The sequence below is a fragment of the Schistocerca americana genome, chromosome 7 (assembly GCF_021461395.2).
Source record: "Schistocerca americana isolate TAMUIC-IGC-003095 chromosome 7, iqSchAmer2.1, whole genome shotgun sequence".
In the NCBI taxonomy this organism is placed as follows: Eukaryota; Metazoa; Arthropoda; class Insecta; order Orthoptera; family Acrididae; genus Schistocerca; species Schistocerca americana.
In genome coordinates, this window is record NC_060125.1 from 393,221,988 (window position 1) to 393,246,002 (window position 24,015).

The following is a 24,015-nucleotide window of genomic DNA, read 5'->3' on the forward strand; positions in this document are numbered from 1 at the left end:
GTGTGCGAGTGTATACCCGTCCTTTTTTCCCCCTAAGGTAAGTCTTTCCGCTCCCGGGATTGGAATGACTCCTTACCCTCTCCCTTAAAACCCACATCCTTTCGTCTTTCCCTCTCCTTCCCTCTTTCCTGATGAGGCAACAGTTTGTTGCGAAAGCTTGAATTTTGTGTGTATGTTTGTGTTTGTTTGTGTGTCTGTCGACCTGCCAGCACTTTCATTTGGTAAGTCACATCATCTTAGTTTAATAGTTAGTGATACGAAGCAGTCATTGCACAGTACTGTGAACCATGTCCTACAAGATATACAAAAATGGTTTAGTGCTAACAAGCTAACACTGAATACAAAAAAAACTAATTATGTGCAATATGGAAAAATAAGTGAACGGGACGACCTGAATCCCACCATGGAGGGCAAACAACTTGAAAGAGTACAGTGTGCAAAATTCCTGGGTATGCACATTGATGAGAAGATTAATTGGAAGGACCATGTGGTGAACTTAGCACTAAAACTAAATTCAGCATGTTTTGTGCTTAGAATAATTTCAAGAGTTTGTAGTAATGACTGTACCAGATTAGTATATTTTGGCTATTTTCAATCCATTGCATCCTATGGGATAGTATTCTGGGGAAAAACAAATTGTCGTCTAAACGAGATTTTCAAATTACAAAAACGTGCTATTCGGATAATGACCCACAGCCCACCTCAAACACATTGTAGGCCCCTTTTTAAAGCACTGAAAATTTTAACAATTCCATCATTATACATTCTGAAATGTCTGTTGGTAATCAAAAGAAATCAGGACAAAATGAAAGCCAATACAGACTTCCATAATCACGATACACGGCAATGTAAAGATCTCCACATACAAGCTGTAACAAGGACCCGAAGCCAGAAACATGTATGTAATCAAGGCATCAAACTTTTTAATGCACTACCAAAACATATCAAAGAGCTGGAAAATGAGGATAAATTTAAAACTGTTCTAAAGAACCACATGCTTGACAAATGCTATTACAGCATAAGCGAATATCTCTGCGCAACTGTATAAAATATATGTTTAAGTTAATGTGACAAATGAAATTACATCAGTGCATAATAAATTATGTTATAAAAACACTTATTAGTTGTATATTGTATTAAACATAAGATAAATTAATATGAATTCAGCACAGATACAAATTTTGTAAAGATATTATATAGTTGTTAAAATGTACCCTGACGAATCCTATATCACAAATGTGATCATTGGGATGATGATAAATAAATAAATAAATAAATAAAGAACTGCTAAGTCAGTATTTAACTTAAGATTTTAAATCATAAAACATAATCACAGATTTCAGCCATTAATTCTGTGCAATTAATTATTTTTACTTATTTTTAGAAAAGAATGAAGTCTTTAAATTTAATAGTTTGAATAGGAAGAGTTTTTCGCGATTATATCAGTTACGTGTGTCATGCAGTTAACGGATTTTGCATCTAGGCTACTCATGTGGTTTGGACCCTAATAATTCCAGAAGTAATTTCATCTGAGCTCTGTCACTCCAATATTTCAAATTTGCACTTTGAGTTGCTGTAAGTTCTAAATTCCTGTAATTTAAGCATGCTTCATTGTGCGCATTTCCTATTAAATGACTGAAGACAAAACATATCTTATTATGCTCACTCCACATATTTGGTTATTTCCCTGTGACAGTTTTCAAGAAAATCTTAGGCTTGTATCACCAGATTGGGGAAACTTTAGAAATTTATGGTTTAATGCCGTACTCAGCACAGTGGAAAAATAATTTTATTTATAATATGGTGACTTATCTTTAATTAAATCAGCATTTTGGTTCTTTCTTTCTTTGTGATGTACAAATTCAGAATTCAGTGTGACATTATTTGTTATCTATATGTGTGCTACTGTTGGTTTCTTTTGAGTTGGCTGGAATCATTTGAATTCCCATCAGTAATGAATTAAAAGCTGTATCTGCCAAGGTTTTTATAATATCCTTGCGTTAAATATACATACAGCTAATCACAAGCTTCCTTTTACATTCTAGCTTCTGTATTCTGTGTTCTAAATCATTAATCGTGTAATTGTATCTACATATCTAGTTGTTACGTTGTGTAAATTAATTTTTGCTTGTAAAAGTTCCTTCTCAAACCTTTCTGTCCTCTTAAGTAAATCATCTTGTGTGCCTTCGTAGCATACACACAGATCAATTTGCTGTCTAGTTTACTGGTATCTCGAACTGTTCATCTATCTCTTCTACTTGATTGAAACCCATATCTAACTTTTGTTCTAAATGATCCATTCTCCCATTTATCTGTGATGTAAAAGTGGACATTTTTTTTCCACGGCTGAAAATATATCATTCATTCACTCTTCAAAATTTATGAATTTGTTATCCATGTGTGTTCTGGTGACCTGTCACTGGAGACAGTTTTGAGTATCAAGCCAACACGGTGTACAAGGATGTATGGATTTTTACAGTTGTGCAGACACACACACACACACACAAACACACACACACACACACACACACACACACACACACACACACCGCTGTCTTTGCAGCATATTCTGTACGAGCTATGGGGTACTGCTCGAAGAAACAGATTTTACAATAACTGATCATTCCGCCCTATTCAGTTTACTTGCGTGTTGGTATTGTATCTCTGGCATCAAGATGTACTGGCACTTATTTGCACATTTCCACATAGTTTAGTGTTTGTAATTATGTGAACTTGGTGTAACACTGATCTTTTCTGTTCGATAAGCAGACATTGTTGGACCTACAAATGGCAAATCTTTAGCTGTTGCTGTTACAGTATTCTGCACATTCCTGAAGTTTGTATCCATTCTTGGATGTAGAAGTTTTCAAGAATGTTACTGTAAGCATGTTGAAGTGGGTACTAAAGTAAGTCTGTATACACCGGGAGAACAGTGATGACATATTTTTGATTATTTCTGTTACTGTCTTTATAAATGGGCAGGAAAAAAATGTTAATTGTTATCCAAAATTTTTAATAATTGACTGAGACAAAGTGATCAGAAGAAAGTTTGGTGAATATTCATTTTGACACTGAAGAGTTTTTATCCTAGTGTAAGTGCTGGATGTGGCTTTAAATGTATAAAAATTGTGACAAAATTATTTCATGAACACTGTTCAGGTATTATGAACCTCTTGTGGAATAAATCGTACTTTACAGATATTTTGGAGTTACTGTGAGGAACATGTGAAATGAAACGTGCATGTTAACTTAACTGTAGCAAAATGAGATAGGTTCCTTCAGTTTGTTAGTGGTTTGTTCAAAGTAGCAGAGACTTGTTCTGGAGTATGAAGTTATTTATATTTCTTGAGTTCTCAAAAAAAAAGAAAAAAAGAAAATAAAATAAAAAAAACCTACAAATCTAAAACACTGGTATATCAGTTACATTCGGAAACAGTGCATCTTTTGTTCAGCTATGATGTGTAAGTATGTCGATACTTACACATCATAGCTGAACAAAAGAACAGCTTTCTCGCTCTTTTATTTATTTATTTATTGTAAAGAGGGGGTAGCTTTTCCTTTAATAAGTATTTTAGGCATACTGAGGTGTAGGTTGTGCTTTGTATAGCCCACCATCCATTAGGACTAACTGATGCTTTGGTTAGTGCTGATTCAGTGTTGAGTCTGCCCTTGCATATTGATAAAAGTATGTAGATACTAATGGAAACATATTTTTGGTATACGTTTACCACCTTTTTTGAAGATAAGCTATATATATTGTGATTGTTCACGTTCAGAATCTCATTTCTCTTTCTCTGTATGGCATGTCTCTCCTGTCACACAGCATATTATGAATACCTTTTCTTTAGCACTTGTTTGTCATAGATCTTAGTCTGTGTTTTCCTTTTCCTAGCTTTTTGGTTTTTTTTTCCCCTGTTTAGTTTTCTGTTCTTCATCCATCTCTTTCAGCTAATGATGGAACGAATTGTGGTTTTTAGCCCTGCTCCTCTTTCAGAAGTTGCAGAAGAAACCTTTTCTGTCTGACTGAAAGGGAACAAGTTTTGTGTGAGCAAAACATTTCTGTCTTTGTCACATGTTTATTGTGTCCCATATTTGTATCTTTTGTCTCACTTACAATGCGTATACTACATCTAACCTTTTCCAGAGAGAACATGCACAGTTGAAGAATGAACTTAAGAAAGTTCTTCATGAAAATGATGTACTGTCTGAAAAGCTGAAAGTGAACCTGGATTCAAAAGTATGTTCCAGAGACCACAAGAATTCAGATCTTGTGTCAAATCTGGAGAAGCAGCTCCAGGCTGCACTTCAGGTACAGTTGAATTAACTAATTTACAGTACATCTCTTAATTACACACAAAATAAAGAAAAGGCAACCATTTGCCTTTAGAACACTAACATGTGCAGCATAGACAATGTAACACGGTATTAACTAGCTTTTGATCTCTAGCTCTTTTTATGGTGGAAAGTACAAAAATTCACACACAAAACAGTACAGACACCCAAATGCTCACTACCATGGCTCCTTGACATTTCTTAACCAATGGTTTAGATATAATTATGTACTCAGATATCGTACTGTCTCATAGGATATATTTTATAGTAACTGAGGTAAGTGACCAGAATGGCTAAAAAGTGCAGAGCTGCTAGGAATGATATATATTGCATTATAATAGTATTGCCGAAATATATCACATGTAGCAGTGATTGATGAATTAAAACCACGACAGTTCTGGTGGAAGTATATTTCCATGTTATCAAAAGCTTTCTGCAGTATTACTATTGGTTGAAGAAGTACTGCATCTATAGTTTTGTAGGAGCAGTCACATTTGATCCCATACTGTAATATTTATTTCTCTAATCTTGATTGGAGGATCATTGATTGTTATCAAAAGGCATCTTATTCAGAGAAAACTAAATCTGAATTTTTGGAATCGCTGCAGTGTAAAAATCAGTCAACATTAAGATTTTTTACTATCTTTATTATAATATTTGTATTACATTTTCAATAATATTAGATTTTGTTCAACAGAGTTGAATCTCAGAATTGTATTTCTTCAGACATTTAACATTGCTAAACATTAACAGATCTATTGATGAGAATCAAAGAGCAGATACTGTGTGACATCTTGAATAAGTTAAAAGTTACATGCCACAAACTCCAATTATCTAAAATCTAGCTATCCAGGTCATCTATTATCCAGATTGCTTTGAGGGAAAAAAAATGTACAACTAAAAATGTTGGTTTTCTTTGATATTTATTACAGTAGTACACTATAAACTAATTTATTGTTCTGAAATTAATCTGAAGCAAATATATTAAAAGACAAAAATCTTCCAGTGCACAATGAATACAGTATGCAAATTGTTGTACACACAATGTGAGCACTGTTGTGTGTATGGCGCTCATCATATTGTGACCTATATCAGTATGTGTCGTGTCCTTAATGTATAGACTGATTTGTCCCTATATATTCCATCTTCTGTGTCTTTTGCTTTGCTTTGTGGACATGGTTTACTTTACCGCCCAGCATATGTCCTCTGGAAGGAAATGAATTGTTTTATTGTTGGCAGACAAAGTAAATGTCCTTGAACAATTAGGCAAAAGCATGAGTGGTAAGCAGTTAGGTGAGATGTTTAATGTGGGAACATCTTCAGTTTCAGACATAAAAAACAAATCCTCAGTTTTAAACTTTGTGTTTGTCCTTGAGAATGAAGATGGGATTTCATCGAGCAAAAGCAATGAAAACAGCAGGGGGAGGGGGGGGGGGGGGGAAGCTTGATCTTGATGAGGCTGTGTTCAAGTGGTATTTGCAGCAGCGAGCATTGGCAAACCCTCTTTCAGTGCCATTTGTTTGCAAAAACCATCTTTTAGCTGAGAAAATTAACAGTTTGTGTTAATTTAAAGTGAGCAATAGCTGGCTACAGAATTTCAAGGCAAGGCACTGTATTAGTAAGTTGGAGTTTAATAGTGAAAAACTATCATACACTTAAAAGCAGCAGAAAATTTTATTGAGAAATTCAAAATTTAAGCAGATCCTTATGACCCTGAATTTTCGTTCAACGAAGATGTGAGGCTTTACTTGGAAGGCCTTGCCTAAAACAACTTTAGCTTCTAAAAGGAAAACTATTGTTTCTGGGCATAAGGTTAGTAAAGACTGTGCTAATTCTATGGGAAATCACAATATACCCCTTCTGTAGATAGGAAAATCGAAAAAAAAAACACAGGATTTCAAATATGTCAAAAAATTTCCCATCTTTCACAAGAATCAACCAAAGGCCTGAGTGATTCCTACTTTTTTTCGTAAATGGTATGATTCAATTTTTGCAACTGGTGTAAAAAAAAATACCAAAAGACCTACTGCCAAATGTAACGAATTTTCTCCAGCCAATGGGTCAGTTAGTTACCATATTACAAAAGACAACTGTTGAGGAAGCTTTTAATAGAAGTAAATGAAGGTGGCGTTGCGACTCATCACCAACAATTAAATATAAAAGACTGCTCTCAGATGGTGGCAGAAACACGGAGTATGATGAAGACAACCACATTAAAAAGAGCTTGGAATAAATTGAAAGGCATTTCAACCAAAGATGAGGTACAGAAAGACAAAGGTGAAAAGAAGAAGCATGAAAAGGAAGAGGAAGAAACAGAAGTGGTAGAGGATGAAGAATCACTTGAGAAAATAAGAAAGATCCTTTTAAAAATTCCTGGACATTCAGATTGTGGTGCAGAGGATATAGGTGAGTTACTTGGTTGTGATTCTTCGGACCTGGATTCCAAATTCTCATTGATGATGAAATCATTCGGATTGTGAGAGAAGAAACTGATGGCCAGGTGGGTGACAGTGTCGCTGAACCAGATGCACGACCTTTAGCTGGTGAAGCATTTGCGTGTCTAACATGGGTGAGGTAGCAGCCTGAGTCTGACAATATACAGCTGCTCACCATCAAGTGGATGCGAGACATGGCTGGATGGAAATGACTGAAGACAGCAAAGTAAGTGACTCTCACTGATATGTTCAAGAAGTAATACTGCATAACTACTGTACTGTACAAAATCTAAACAACATTATTTTGCAGTCATTAAATTAATATTACAGTAGTACGTTTATACAAATTTAGCTGTTTTAAAAAGAAATTACCTGAGTTCATGATTTATTCAATTATCTGGATATTTGGTTATCCTTATCAGGTCTGGTACTGAGTCATTTGAATAAGTCGAGTTCTACTGTGGGTTCTTTTGGTATCAGCAGCTTATTCACTAATATATACGTACAGGAGGGCATAAACATTCTTAGACTTGCTAGGTAAATCAGAAGTTAACCCAAGTTTCACAGGTGACATAAGTTTAGCAACACATACTTGACTAAAAAAAAAAACCTGGAGTGAAAGCAAGTGCTGGCTAATGGTTGTGCAGCAACTTATGTACTCCTGTGCAAAGATTTACTTGAGAGTCTCATGAGATGAGGATGCATATCATGTGGCACACAGGAGAAAAGTAATGCTGCATCTGCAGCACTGCAATCAGCTGCATACACTGCTCACTGGCGATGCTGGTGCCTGTTGGGAGGCTGCTGGAGTCTGACACATACACAGAGGGACGTTTATGTTGCTGTTGTCGTCTGGTATGAACACAGCAGGATGTGTGTGACCATAGTTCGGATTGCCGCATGTATCTGGCTTCAGCAGAGGACACTGAAGGTACGGCAGTCCACCTGCCACATGTGTGTTCTGTAGTGGTACATTGCCAGGTGAGTGACCAGAAATCACAGACCCTCTCCCCTTCAAAAGAGATTGCGAAGCCATCGGTCACAGACGGCTGGGAGGGGGAGGGGGAGGAGGAGATGAACGAGAGATGGAGAAGGGGTGCTGAGGGCAATAGAGGCACCAAAAAGTGGAGAACGGGATGAGCACACAGTGAGTTTGGAGGGGGAAGTAGTAATCCATAATGTGAGTGCGCTAGGGAGAAGAAGCCGTTGGAGGCTGTGGCACCGATGATGCAGAAGGAGGAAATGGATTGGAACATGTGAAGGAAAGGCACTGGAGGAAAAGGAAAACCTGTGCACAAAGAAGGCACAGAAGAAAACATTTGCATCAGAGATTCACAAATGGAAAATGGAAGACCCATCCAGAAAAGTTAGTGTCAGACTGGCGAGGAAGTGGAGCAATGCCACGCAGACTATGGGCCAAGTTCCAAATGCAGAAGCAGCAACAGGTGCAAAAGGCTGCAGTATGGTAGTGGACTCGCATGGTGGGGTGTGTAGGAGTGCAGTGCTGCATGTAGGAGTTTGGTGGCGCATGTAGGAGCACAGTGGCATGTGTAGGAGTGCAGTAGGTTACATAGGAACATGGTGGCATGCGTAGGAGTGCAGTGCCAACCCAGATTGTATTGTTGGGAACAATCAAACAAAAACAGTCAATTCAGTTGGTTGTTGAAAAATAATCAACTCTACATATCAGTTGGATTATTCATTCATCCTTTTGAGTGAAACCAGTCTATGGGAGCAACCAAATGGAAAGGCAAAGGTCCCGAGTTCGAGTCTCGGTCTGGCGCACAGTTTTAATCTGCCAAGAAGTTTCAAGTTTCAAATGGAAACAGCTGACACAATCTGGTGGTGTTTTGTGTGCTGACTGAGTTATTCATTGTTCCTTTTCAAATGAAACCAGTCTTTAGTTTTTGTGCTGGTTAAAGCATATATTCTTTTGTTCATTCAACTGAAACCACTGTTTAGTTGTTTAGTTGACTGAATTATCCAGTTATTCTTCTGAGTGAAACCAGGTGAAGTAAAGCAGTGGCATATGATATAAACTGGGGTATGTATACACCCAGAGAGTAGCCCCACACCAGGTATACATGAAGGCATCTCAGTGGACGTGTCAAAGTTAAAATAAGCATACAAGTTCTCATTTAATTGTGTACTGAAAGACTAATTCTTCTTTTCGCAATATAAAATTGATATATAAATGGATGTGAATTACATTTTTCCAGGTGAAATTAACAACACGTAACTAATAAAGCTTTATTGGGAGTACAAACTTGAATGAGCACAGAAGTTCTGTTAGGGGTATGCGAAGAATGCATGCCAGATTTTTGCAACTGTTTGCAGGCTGTTTTACCGAAAAGGTGCAATGATCCATTAATTATAAAAAGGAGCCTCTGAGCATCCTGCATGCTCCATGTCAGTATTCTGTTGCAGCCATGGCCAGGGCAACAGATGGCAGAAGGAGGTGGCCAATTGCCACTAACGTAGGTCCCGGCAGTGCTGCGCTCGTGCCGGTCACTGCACCACCTCCTCATGCTGTCTGCAACCTCGACCCTGGCATTAGTAGGAGGAGCCTGTGGCGGTTGTGCCACATGCCTGTCCCAATGACCGTTGCCCTCATGGTAAAGGGTAAAAAAGTATGGGAGTGAAATCACTCAAACAGAGACTGAGAGAAAATATTCATATAACTGGTGCAAGTGACAGATACTTGTGGCAGTTGGTTGTCGTAGTTGGTTGTCTCACATCTAAGGAAACCACACAAACTAGACAAGTGAGCAAAAATGTTCTGCAATGGCTGCAGTTGACAGAGAGCCGCAGTCAACAGCGACGTATGTCAGTCGGTTGTCTTGCATGGAATGAAAACATTCAGACCCGTCAGTGAGTGAAAACATTCATATAATGGCCACAACCAATGGAGACTTGTTTCAGTCGGTTGTTGACTGAAACCACTTAAACCCAGTGAGTGAGTGAAAACATTCATATAGCCAACTTTGCCACAGAGAACAGTTTCATTTGGTTCTTTCATTCAACTGAAAAAGTTGACTGAAGAAAAAAGCAGTTGGCTGGCCAGTCATTTGTTGAAAACAGTCAGTCGTCCCATCACTACGATATGGAGGCGCCAGAAGGCACTGAAGCAGGAGGCAACTGAGTAGGAGGCACCAGAGCAGCAGGTACCAGAGCAGCTGGCACCAGAATAGAAGGCACTGGGGCAGCAGGCACAAGAGTAGGAGTCACCGGAGCAGGTGGTACTGGAGCAGGAGGCACCAGAGCTGGTGGCAGTGGAGCTGATGGAACCAGATCTGAAGGTGCCAATGATGCTGAAATTGGCAGGGGCCGTTTTGCAGGAGCTGGCAGGGCCTGCAGAGCTGGAGCTGCTTTGGGGGAGGCTTCTGGGGTGTAGGAATTGGCAGAGCCTGAAGAGACAGGATTGTTGGAGAGGGTGGTGAAGCCAAAGGATTTGCCAGAATTGGAGAAGGCAGCAGAGGCCGAGGAAGTGCTAGAGCAATAGGGAGCAACAAAACCTAAGAAAACAGCAATGTAGGCAGTGATACTGAATACAGAGGAGCTGGGGGCAGCCAGCAAAGGCACATTGAGAAGCCTAGAGACGTTGACAAACAGTTTGAGCCAGTGGGTCATGAATCTGAAGCATTGTCCAGCTGTGGAGGATTGACAATAGCTGCACCGTGTCCTGAGCTGGGGGTGGGCTTCGGAACAGTTGAGACTCTGTCAACGAAGCTCAGTAGTGCACAGGAAGTGCCATTCAGGGTGGAGAAGCCGTGCTGTTCTGTCTGTCCGTCTGTAGTAAGTGGGGCACTTATCACCGAACAGTGGTGAGTCGAGTGAGAAATGCCCTGGGATTGACGGCAGCTGCACTGTGTCCTGACAGTTGCACTGTGTCCTGAACTGGGGAAGGGCATCAGAACAGTTGAGACTCTGTCGAAGAAGCTCAGTGCCGTGCAAGATGGAGGAGCTGTGCTGTTCTGTCTGTCCGTCTGTAACATGTAGGGCACTTGTCATCAAACAGTGATGAGTCAAGTGAGCAATGCCTTGGGTAAGATGTTACAAATGCAGACCCTGTAACTGGGGAAGTTGCAGGAGTGAGCATTCTAATCCAGGACAAGCCTTGGAGATCATGACGATGAGAGAAGTGTCCGTGAAAGAAAAGTCACACATGTAAGACCATTCCTCATTGTCACACGTATAAGACCTTTTTTCATTGCCACCTTTAAGTCTTGGTCTTCACGAGTTGGCGAGGACAGCACGTAATGAAGTTGGTCCACAGGTTACAATGAAAGAACATTTTTATTGGTAACACACAGATGACTAGTTCACAGTTCTGACATTAAATGGACAATAAGAGCCACTTCTGGTAGAATGATGAAGTTCTCACTATAGTCCAAATCAGTGTCCTAGGACAGTGTTTGGTTGATGTCTGGTTGATGTCCTAGATGATGATCTGGCTGGGGTCCTACTCTGTGTCTTGTGCAGACACATTAGAGTGTTGGACAGAGTCCTGGGCCATATTGGGTTAACACCTGGTTAGAGATTGGGTCAACACCAAAGACTGCTAATGAAGATCACTACCAACGGATGAGCTGGTGTTATTCATTGTTTTTCCCATGACTGTGGTGCACTGTTCTATTGCAAGCATTACGATTTTTTCTTGATCTTCAATTAATAATTTGGAACTGTCACTGATTGATTTGAAATAGAAATACTATATGCATACAAGTTACTAAACATAAAAGTACTCTACTCTGTTGCTAAAGATCGTTTGCAGGACACGGCGTAGAAAAAAAGTCTGCTCACTCTATATAGAGCTTCTTGACATATGACTAGGTAACGCTGCACTGAATGTTGCTGGGTTCATGTGTGTTTCACTGTGGACAGTATGCTGCTAGTTGGGTGATGACTTTAGCTGTGGCAGGGAAATTGCACTGGGGCAGCTGCACCGTGTTGTAGAAACCCCTTCTCACATGAAACCTGCTGAACTGTGTTCCAGTTACTGCATCATATTTTTGCTAGGTATTACGTGTTGTCGTGTCGACCTGTGTGATGTGTTTGTTGAAGCAGCCATCATTGTCATAAAATAGGTCCATTAGCCTTTGTATAGAAAACTGCTAGGATAGTTTCCTGTACTTTTCTGTGTGTTTGTCTGCAGTATATACTAAGGATATCTCCTCCTAAAGGTCATTACTGGCTAGCCATTCTTTTTCATAATTTAAATTTTTTTCCAAGTGAACTTTTCTTACGACACAATTAATTTGCTTTTGACTCCATGACTTTGGAAAATTCTTCTTCCTACTGGGATCTGCAGAAACATGTGCTCATATATGTGTGTTGTGTGTGTGTGTGTGTGTGTGTGTGTGTGTGTGTGAGAGAAAGAGAGAGAGAGAGAGAGAGAGAGAGAGAGAGAGAGAGAAGCAGTTCACTGCCTTTAGTTTTCATGTTGAAGTTATTAGTTGTTTTTTGGTAAGGAGTGTAAGTCATTGGGTTCATTTCAACAGGCTTCAAAACTCTACCACACAGTGTGACTTCACTTGGCTAAATTATTGTTCCAGTTTGGTAAATGTTCCTTATTTCTCATAAATGGTGTTATAACGTTTTCTTTTTTTAAGTAAGGTTTTTGTTTGTCATTCTAAATATCAAGTGATCATCCCATTATATTTAATTTTTAATATATAGAGCATAACTTACTGCTAAATTTGTAGTTTGTCAAAGATTGTTTCATTGGACATTTACTTTATTTTCTGCCTTTACTTGTTGTTGTTGTTGTGGTCTTCAGTCCTGAGACTGGTTTGATACAGCTCTCCATGCTACTCATCTTGTGCAAGCTGCTTCACCTCCCAGTACCTACTGCAACCTACATCCCTCTGAATCTGCTTAGTGTATTCATCTCTTGGTCTCCCTCTACGATTTTTACCCTCCACGCTGCCCTCCAATGCTAAATTTGTGATCTCTTGATGCCTCAGAACGTGTCCTACCAACCGATCCCTTCTTCTAGTCAAGTTGTGCCACAAACTCCTCTTCTCGCCAATTCTATTCAATACCTCCTCATTAGTTATGTGATCTACCCATCTAATCATCAGCATTCTTCTGTAGCTCCACATTTCGAAAGTTTCTATTCTCTTCTTGTCCGAACTATTTATCATCCATGTTTCACTTCCATACATGGCTCCACTCCATACATATACTTTCAGAAACGACTTCCTGACACTTTAATCTACACTCGATGTTAACAAATTTCTCTTCTTCAGAAACGCTTTCCTTGCCATTGGCAGTTTACATTTTATATCCTCTCTACTTCGGCCATCTTCAGTTATTTTGCTACCCAGATAGCAAAACACCTTTACTACTTTAAGTGTCTCATTTCCTAATCTAATTCCCTCAGTATCACCCGACTTAATTCGACTACATTCCATTATCCTCGTTTTGCTTTTGTTGATGTTCATCTTATATCCTCCTTTCAAGACACTATCCATTCCATTCAACTGCTCTTCCAAGTCCTTTGCTGTCTCTGACAGAATTATAATGTCATCGGCGAACCTCAAAGTTTTTATTTCTTCTCCATGGATTTTAATACCTACTCCAAATTTTCTTTTGTTTCCTTCACTGCGTGCTCAATATACAGATTCAATAACATCGGGGAGAGGTTACAACCCTTTCTCACTCCCTTCCCAACCACTGCTTCCCTTTCATGTCCCTCGACTCTTAAAACTGCCATCTGGTTTCTGTACAAATTGTAAATAGCCTTTCGCTCCCTGTATTTTACCCCTGGCACCTTCAGAATTTGAAAGAGAGTACTCCAGTCAACATTGTCAAAAACTTTCTCTAAGTCTGCAAATGCTAGAACGTAGGTTTGCCTTTCCTTAATCTTTCTTCCAAGATAAGTCATAGGGTCAGTATTGCCTCACGTGTTCCAATATTTCTATGGAATCCAAACTGATCTTCCCCGAGGTTGGCTTCTACCAGTTTCTCCATTCATCTGTAAAGAATTCGTGTTAGTATTTTGCAGCTGTGGCTTCTTAAATTGATAGTTTGGTAATTTTCACATCTGTCAACACCTGCTTTCTTTGGGATTGGAATTATTATATTCTTCTTGAAGTCTGAGGGTATTTTGCCTGTCTCATACATCTTGCTCACCAGATGGTAGAGTTTTGTCAGGAGTGGCTCTCCCAAGGCCGTGAGTAGTTCTAATGGAATATTGTCTACTCCTGGGGCCTTGTTTCGACTTAGATCTTTCAGTGCTCTGTCAAGCTCTTCACGCAGTATCATATCTCCCATTTCATCTTCATCTACACCCTCTTCCATTTCCATAATATAGTCCTCAAGTACATCGCCCTTGTATAGACCCTATATATACTCCTTCCACCTTTCTGCTTTCCCTTCTTTGCTTAGAACTTGGTTTCCATCTGAGCTCTTGAAATTCATACAAGTGGTTCTCTTTTCTCCAAAGGTCTCTTTAATTTTCCTGTAGGCAGTATCTATCTTACCGCTAGTGAGATAAGCCTCTACATCCTTACATTTGTCCTCTAGCCACGCCTGCTTAGCCATTTTGCACTTCCTGTCGATCTCATTTTTGAGACGTTTGTATTCCTTTTTGCCTGCTTCATTTACTGCATTTTTATATTTTCTCCTTTCATCAATTACATTCAATATTTCTTCTGTTACCCAAGGATTTCTACTAGCCCTCATCTTTTTACCTACTTGATCATCTGCTGCCTTCACTACTTCATCCCTCAAAGCTACCCATTCTTCTTCTACTGTATTTCTTTCCCCCATCCCTGTCAATTGTTCCCTTATGCTCTCCCTGAAACTCTGTACAACCTTTGGTTTAGTCAGTTTATCCATTTCGCATCTCCTTAAATTCCCACCTTTTTGCAGTTTCTTCAGTTTTAATCTACAGTTCATAACCAATAGATTGTGGTCAGAGTCCATATCTGCCCCTAGAAATGTCTTACAATTTAAAACCTGGTTCCTAAATCTCTGTCTTACCATTATATAATCTATCTGAAACATGTCAGTATCTCCAGGCTTCTTCCGTGTATACAACCTTCTTTTATGATCCTTGAACCAAGTGTTAGCTATGATAAAGTTGTGCTCTGTGCAAAATTCTACCAGGCGGCTTCCTCTTTCATTTCTTACCAGCAATCCATATTCACCTAATACGTTTCCTTCTCTCCCTTTTCCTACCGCTGAATTCCAGTCACCCATGACTATTAAATTTTCGTCTCCCTTCACTATCTGAATAATTTCTTTTGTTTCATCATGTTGTTGTTGTTGTGGTCTTCAGTCCTGAGACTGGTTTGATGCAGCTCTCCATGCTACTCTATCCTGTGCAAGCTTTTTCATCTCCCAGTACCTACTGCAACCTACATCCTTCTGAATCTGCTTAGTGTATTCATCTCTTGGTCTCCCTCTACGATTTTTACCCTCCACGCTGCCCTCCAATACTAAATTGGTAATCCCTTGATGCCTCAGAACATGTCCTACCAACCGATCCCTTCTTCTGGTCAAGTTGTGCCACAAACTTCTCTTCTCCTCAATCCTATTCAATACTTCCTCATTAGTTATGTAATCTACCCATCTAATCTTCAGCATTCTTCTGTAGCACCACATTTCGAAAGCTTCTATTCTCTTCTTGTCCAAACTATTTATCGTCCATGTTTCACTTCCATACATGGCTACACTCCATACGAATACTTTCAGAAATGACTTCCTGACACTTAAATCAATACTGGATGTTAACAAATTTCTCTTCTTCAGAAACGCTTTCCTTGCCATTGCCAGCCTACATTTTATATCCTCTCTACTTCGACCATCATCAGTTATTTTGCTCCCCAAATAGCAAAACTCCTTTACTACTTTAAGTGCCTCATTTCCTAATCTAATTCCCTCAGCATCACCCGACTTAATTAGACTACATTCCATTATCCTTGTTTTGCTTTTGTTGATGTTCATCTTATATCCTCCTTTCAAGACACTGTCCATTCCATTCAACTGCTCTTCCAAGTCCTTTGCTGTCTCTGACAGAATTAAAATGTCATCGGCGAACCTCAAAGTTTTCATTTCTTCTCCATGAATTTTAATACCTACTCCGAATTTTTCTTTTGTTTCCTTTACTGCTTGCTCAATATACAGATTGAACAACATCGGGGAGAGGCTACAACCCTGTCTTACTCCCTTCCCAACCACTGCTTCCCTTTCATGTCCCTCGACTCTTATAACTGCCATCTGGTTTCTGTACAAATTGTAAATAGCCTTTCGCTCCCTGTATTTTACCCCTGCCACCTTTAGAATGTGAAAGAGAGTATTCCAGTCAACATTGTCAAAAGCTTTCTCTAAGTCTACAAATGCTAGAAACGTAGGTTTGCCTTTCCTTAATCTTTCTTCTAAGATAAGTCGTAAGGTCAGTATTGCCTCACGTGTTCCAGTATTTCTACGGAATCCAAACTGATCTTCCCCGAGGTTGGCTTCTTCTAGTTTTTCCATTCGTCTGTAAAGAATTCGTGTTAGTATTTTGCAGCTGTGACTTATTAAGCTGATAGTTCGGCAATTTTCACATCTGTCAACACCTGCTTTCTTTGGGATTGGAATTATTATATTCTTCTTGAAGTCTGAGGGTATTTCGCCTGTTTCATACATCTTGCTCACCAGATGGTAGAGTTTTGTCAGGACTGGCTCTCCCACGGCCGTCAGTAGTTCCAATGGAATATTGTCTACTCCGGGGGCCTTGTTTCGACTCAGGTCTTTCAGTGCTCTGTCAAACTCTTCACGCAGTATCATACGTTGCTTCAATTTCTTCGTCATCCACAGAGCTAGTTGGCATATAAACTTGTACTACTGTAGTGGGTGTGGGCTTCGTGTCTATCTTGGCCACAATAATGCGTTCACTATGCTGTTTGTAGTAGCTTACACGCACTCCTATTTTTTTATTCATTATTGAACTTACTCCTGCATTACCCCTATTTGATTTTGTATTTATAACCCCGTATTCGCCTGACCAGAAGTCTTGTTCCTCCTGCCACTGAACTTTACTTATTCCCACTCTATCTAACTTTAACCTATCCATTTCCCTTTTTAAATTTTCTAACCTACCTGTCTGATTAAGGGATCTGACATTCCATGCTCCTATCCGTAGAATGCCGTTTTCTTTCTCCTGACAACGGCATCCTCTTGAGTAGTCCCCACCCAGAGATCTGAATGGGGGACTATTTTACCTCCGGAATATATTACCCAAGAGGATGCTATCATCATTTAACCATACAGTAAAGCTGCATGCCCTCAGGAAAAAGTACGCTGTAGTTTCCCCTTGCTTTCAGCCGTTCGCAGTACCAGCACAGCAAGACCTTTTTGGTTAGTGTCACAAGTCCAGATCAGTCAATCATCCAGGCTGTTGCCCTTGCAAGTACTGAAAAGGCTGCTGCCCCTCTTCAGGAACCACACGTTTGTCTGGCCTCTCAACAGATACCCCTCCGTTGTGGTTGCACCTACGGTAAGGCTATCTCTATCGCTGAGGCACGCATGCCTCCCCACCAACGGCAAGGTCCATGGTTACTTAAATGTACCAAATTTCTGTGAATTTTTTCTAAAATTTATTTTATGGGTTAAAAAAATATTAAATTAGTTAATCAACATTCGTCTTGAAAATGTAGAAATTTGTGAGTGATGATCAGTCCTGCAGAACAGAATTTTGCAGTGTTCAACTGTCACTTATTTTTTATAAGGCTTCAGTGTAAAAGATTCATTGACATACATTTTAAGACCCACATGACAGTCGTGCAATGTTGAGTAGAAATGTGGCTGATGTGTGAGGAAAGAAAATGGGGTGGGCACTGATAAGTGAAGGAAAAGAGCTTTCTTCTATTTCTGTAATGGTGCCTTGCAGGTATTCTGAAAAAGGGAAGCAGTATATGAAAGATGTTATTTCTTTTAGTGAGCATATATACATTTTTATACCAAATAGGTCAGTTCATGTGGTTTGAATTAGTCTTATTTATTTAGTGTGTTGTTATTGCATATTGTATGTCCAGTTTGAACTAAACAGACTTTTTGTTTATAACAGGAGAAGGAAGTAGCTGTTGATATGTGGCAAGTATCTGTTAAAGAAGTTGATATTTTAGAGAAGGAGTTAAAGCTTTATCAAAACAGTACACATGTGGAAACAGCCTACAGGGAGCTTAATAAGGTGACCCACTATTTGTGTAAATGATTTATAGATGTAATCATATGTTATTTGCCTAATTATTGGATGATTGCAGACAAAGGAAGAATACTCTGTTGCTCTGAAATTCTTAGAAGCAAAATTGGTGGAAGTTAGTAGGGATGAAAGCAAAGAAAGGCTTAGAAATAAAATCCTTGAAAAAGATTTAATAGAAGTTAAAAATCAAAAGGAGGCTCTATCAAAAGAAGTACAAGAAAATAATTTACTGCTGAAAGAAGTTTTAGAAAGTAAGTGTAATATTTTTTCCCTTTATCAAAATATCTGGGAAAGTATTCCATAAATCTTTAAACTCCTTTTGTCAACATCCTGAATCTTATTGTCAGTGACTTACAGTCATAAAAAAGTATCTTGTGTGTGAATTTTTAAACTGTTACTGCTGTTATTATCAGTTTCACTGACTAACATAAGACAGCTGACAGTGCAGTTATTAAATTAGTATTTTGTGAATTATGCTTTGTGCTAGTGGATTAACTGCTTCCATTTCTTGATTCTGTGAAGTTTTTTCCTCTGAGTTAAACATATTTTAATTTCCATCATTAAAGAAATAGATTCCATGATTTAAACAATGGAAAATCCAGGATGGAATGTAACAATATAACGAAAAGGGTAGTTGCTACTCACCATATAGCAGAGATGCTGACTCGCTGAAAGGCACAATGAAAACACTGTCAGAAAGTAAGTCATTTTGTTGTGCCTAGGGACTTACCCCTTGCACACTTCCCGTGAGACCCACATTCCCAACTGTCCACAATCTACATACGTAACGTACCTAATAGATATTTGCCCATCCACTCATTACTCGCACACACTAAGGTGACAATTCCCGTAAGAGTTCGAGCAAGCTGTGCGCTTTCACACAGGTTATCCTCGGTGGCTCAGATGGATAAAGCGTCGGCCATGTAAGCAGGAGATCTCGAGTTCGAGTCCCGGTCGGGGCACACTTTTTCAGCTGTCTCGATCGAGGTATATCAACAACACCTGCCGGCAGCTGAGGGTTTAAATTAATTTCATTTATTCTAAAGAAGCTGCATGGTCATCAGTGGTATCTGTTCTTTCGAGAACAGTTACTATCTTCATATATATATAGTTAAAGGCTACCCAGCCATTGACCGTCATCTGTGCGAATGCGCACAGGTTGCCCAAACTCTTACGGGAATCGTCACCTTAGTGTGCACGAGTAATGAGTGGATGGGCAAATATCTATTAGGTACATTACGTATGTAGATTGTGGACAGTTGGGATTGTGAGTCTCACGGGAAGTATGCAAGTGGTAAGTCCCTGCAGTCGCACTATCCATTTGTGTCCTCGGTGGCTCAGATGGATAGAGCATCTGCCATGTAAACAGGAGACCCCGGGTTCAAGTCCCAGTTGGGGCACACATTTTTAGCTGTTCCCATCGAGGTATATCAACAACACCTGTCGGCAGCTGAGGGTTTCAATTAATTATCATTTATTCTAGAGAAGCTGCACGGTCATCAGTAGTATCTATTCTTTCGAGAACAGTTACTATCTTCATATACTTTTCATTAGATTCCATGATTTGAAATAAATAAGAGCCTAAGCAGAAAAATGTTGCATTCATTTAATGTATTTGTGTCTGTCGCACCCACAATGAAGAACATCTTTAACAAATACACCATTTCATTCAGTTACTCCTAATGTGCAATTCTGTTATAGTTGTACATGCTTGGAACAAGTTAGCTTAGTAATATGAAAAATAATTACGTGCTGTTCATTTAGTTTAACCACACTTTTCACTACTCACCATACATGTTTGAATATGACTTTTGGACACTTCTGTTAAGTCTCCATGTTTTCCCTTTTGCCTGTATGAAAAACTCAACATTCACTCAGAGGGAGTGAGATCTGAGATGCTGAAGTTATGATACTTTAATAGGCACTAATAATGACATCTTTGACACCTATCCTTAGTTCTCTAAGTAATCTTTAATTGAGGAAAATCCAGGATTGAATAATGACAATAGTATGAAAAGGAAAGACTACTACTCGCCATGTAATGGAGACGTTGAGTTGCAGACAGGCAGAACAAAAAGACTGCTACACAAGTAAGCTCTTGGCCAAAAGGCCTTTCTGAAGTAGACAACACATGCATACACATTCAAGCAAACACAACGCACACGAACGTGACCACTATCTCTGGCTGCAGAGGCCAGACTGCTAATAGCAGCGTATGATACGAGAAGTGGTCTGATGGCAGGGTAAGGAGGAGGCTGGAGTGGGGAGGCAGAAGGATAGGAGGGTAGGGGTGGGGAACAGTAAAATACTGATTGTCGGAGCGTACAGGGATGAGATGGGAAGGTAGTAGGCCAGCTAGGTGCATTTGGGAGGTTAGACGGAGGGTAGGCGGGAGGGTGGTGGGTGAGGGGAGGAGTGGAGGGGGCAGCAGAAAAGCAGAGAAGTAAAAAGACTGTGTGCATTGGTGACTGTGTAGTGCTGGAATGGGAACAGGGAAGGGGTAGGTGAGTAATGTACAGTGACTAATAAGGTTTAGGCCAGGAGGCTTATGGGACTGTAGGAGACATTGCAGGGAAAGTTCCCACCTGCATTGTTCAGAGAAGCTGGTCTTGATGGGAAGGATCCAGAGGGCACAGGTTGTGAAGCAATTATTGAAATGAAGAAAATCGCCTTGGGTAGCGTGCTCTGCAATACAGTGGTCCAGCTGTTTCTTGGCCACTGTTTGTCGGTGGCGTTCATGCAACAGACAGTTTGTTGGTTCTCATGTCCATGTAGAACACAGCACAGTGGTTGCAGCTTTGCTTGTAGATGACGTGACTGCTTTCACAGGTAGCCCTGCCTTTGAAGGGATACATGACGCTTTTGACTGGACTGGAGTGGGTGGTGGTGTGGGAGATCTCTTTTTGTATAAGGTTGAAAGGATAATTTCAGTATGTGTAGGACTCGGTGAGACCATTGGTATATTTTGAAAGGGACTGCTCATCACTACAGATCCAATGGTCAAGGGTAGCTAGGTTCTGTGGAGTGTACTTATTGGAATGTGCAATAATTTGGGTGAAGGTCACGGTTAAAGCAGGCTCAGACATGGTAATTGGATGTCTCTATAGGCCCCCTGGCTCAGCAGCTGTTGTGGCTGAGCACCTGAAGGATAATTTGGAAAATATTTCGAGTAAATTTCCCCACCATGCTATAGTTCTGGGTGGAGATTTTAATTTGCCAGATATAGACTGAGAGTTTCAAATGTTCATAACGGGTGGCAGGGACAAATAATCCAGTGAAAATTTTTTAAGTGCTTTATCTGAAAACTACCTTGAGCAGTTAAACAGAGAACCGACTCATGGCGATAACATATTAGACCTCCTGGTGACGTACAGACCTGAACTATTTGAAACAGTTAACGCAGAACAGGGAATCAGCGATCATAAAGCGGTTACAGCATCGATGATTTCAGCCGTAAATAGAGATATTAAGAAAGGTAGGAAGATTTTTCTGTTTAGCAAAAGTGACAAAAAGCAGATTACAGAGTACCTGACGGCTCAACACAAAAGTTTTGTCTCAAGTACAGATAGTGTAGAGGACCAGTGGACAAAGTTCAATATGCGTTAGATGAGTATGTGCCAAGCAAGATCATAAGAGATGGAAAAGAGCCACCGTGGTACAACAACTGAGTTAGAAAACTGCTGCGGAAGCAAAGGGAACTTCACAGCAAACGTAAACATAGCCAAAGCCTTGCAGACAAAGAAAAATTACGCGAAGCGAAATGTAGTGTGAGGAGGGCTATGCGAGAGGCGTTCAATGAATTCGAAAGTAAAGTTCTATGTACTGACTTGGCAGGAAATCCTAAGAAATTTTGGTCGTATGTCAAAGTGGTAGGCGGATCAAAACAAAATGTCCAGACACTCTGTGACCAAAATTGTGCTGAAACAGAGGATGACAGACTAAAGGCCGAAATACTAAATGTCTTTTTCCAAAGCTGTTTCACAGAGGAAGACTGCACTGTAGTTCCTTCTCTAGATTGTCGCACAGATGACAAAATGGTAGATATCGAAATAGACAACAGAGGGATAGAGAAACAATTAAAATTGCTCAAAAGAGGAAAGGCCACTGGACCTGATGGGATACCAGTTCGATTTTACACAGAGTACGCGAAGGAACTTGCCCTCTCCTTGCAGTGGTGTACCATAGGTCTCTAGAAGAGCGTAGCGTTCCATAAGGATTGGAAAAGGGCACAGGTCATCCCCATTTTCAAGAAGGGACATCGAACAGATGTTCAGAACTATAGACCTATATCTCTAACCTCAATCAGTTGCAGAATTTTGGAACACGTATTATGTTTGAGTATAATGACTTTTCTGTAGGAATCAACATGGGTTTCGAAAAAGACGGTCGTGTGAAACCCAGCTCGCACTATTCGTCCACGACACTCAGAGGGCCATAGACACGGGTTCCCAGGTAGATGCCATGTTTCTTGTCTTCCGCAAGGCATTCAATACAGTTCCCCACAGTCGTTTAATGAACAAAGTAAGAGCATGTGGACTATCAGACCAATAGTGTGATTGGATTGAAGAGTTCCTAGACAACAGAACGCAGCATGTCATTCTCAATGGAGAGAAGTCTTCCGAAGTAAGAGTGATTTCAGGTGTGCCACAGGGGAGTGTCATAGGACCGTTGCTGTTCACAATATACATAAATGACCTTGTGGATGACATCGGAAGTTCACTGAGGCTCTTTGCGGATGATGCTGTAGTATATCGAGAGGTTGTAACAATGGAAAATTGTACTGAAATGCAGGAGGATCTGCAGCGAATTGACGCATGGTGCAGGGAATGGCAATTGAATCTCAATGTAGACAAGTGTAATGTGCTGTGAATACATAGAAAGATAGATCCCTTATCATTTAGCTACAAAATAGCAGGTCAGTAACTGGAAGCAGTTAATTCCATAAATTATCTGGGAGTACGCATTAGGAGTGGTTTAAAATGGAATGATCATATAAAGTTGATCGTTGGTAAAGCAGATGCCAGACTGAGATTCATTGGAAGAATCCTTAGGAAATGCAATCCGAAAACAAAGGAAGTAGGTTACAGTACACTTGTTCGCCCACTGCTTGAATACTGCTCAGCAGTGTGGGATCCGTACCAGATAGGGGTGATAGAAGAGATAGAGAAGATCCAACGGAGAGCAGCGCGCTTCGTTACAGGATCATTTAGTAATCGCAAAAGCGTTACGGAGGTGATAGATAAACTCCAGTGGAAGACTCTGCAGGAGAGACGCTCAGTAGCTCGGTACGGGTTTTTGTTGAAGTTTCGAGAACATACCTTCACCGAAGAGTCAAGCAGTATATTGCTCCCTCCTATGTATATCTCGCGAAGAGACCATGAGGATAAAATCAGAGTGATTAGAGCCCACACAGATACATACCGACAATCTTTTTTTCCACGAACAATACGAGACTGGAATAGAAGGAGAACCGATAGAGGTACTCAAGGTACCCTCCACCACACACCGTCAAATGGCTTGCGGAGTATGGATGTAGATGTAGATGTAGAATGGGTGACAGCTGTGGAGGTATTGCTGGTGGGTGGTAGGTTTGGTTTAATTGCAAAATTTGGCAGATGCTGAGGAAGCAGAGGCTGTTGTAGTCTTGGTTCAAAAGGGAACTCATAAATGATGACAAGCGAAGGTTAGTAGAGATTCATGCATCTGTGAAAAGATCTATGCGTGAAACATACAACAACTACCACTGTCACACTTTAACAAAAGATCTTTCAGAGATCCCAAGAAATTTTGGTCATATTTGAAATCACTAAGCAGGTCTAAGGCTCCCATTCAGTCCCTTGTTGACCAGCCTGGTGAGATAGTTGAAGATAGCAAAACAAAAACCAAAGTCTTAAATTTCATACAGGAGAATCGTTCAAACATACCATCATTTGTCTTTTGGACAGACTCCTGTATGGGTGACATAGTAACAAGCATACTTTGCATGGAGAAATAACTGAAAGACTTGAAAGCAAATAAATCACCTGGTCCAGATGAATTCCTTTTGATTTTAGA

General features: G+C 40.0%; 1 protein-coding gene across 4 annotated transcripts in view; it reads left to right on the plus strand.

Annotated features, from left to right (window-relative positions):
* Positions 1-24,015, plus strand: part of LOC124622612 (sodium channel and clathrin linker 1-like) — a 118,533-nt gene that overhangs the window by 41,507 nt on the left and 53,011 nt on the right. For 3 of the 4 annotated variants that reach the window (XM_047148373.1, XM_047148376.1, XM_047148374.1), the window contains exons 3-5: positions 4,145-4,309; positions 17,827-17,949; positions 18,023-18,212. In XM_047148373.1, coding sequence (XP_047004329.1) covers positions 4,145-4,309; positions 17,827-17,949; positions 18,023-18,212 — 478 coding nt within the window. The remainder of the gene's footprint in view (positions 1-4,144; positions 4,310-17,826; positions 17,950-18,022; positions 18,213-24,015) is intronic. The other variant, XM_047148375.1, reaches the window with a different exon arrangement.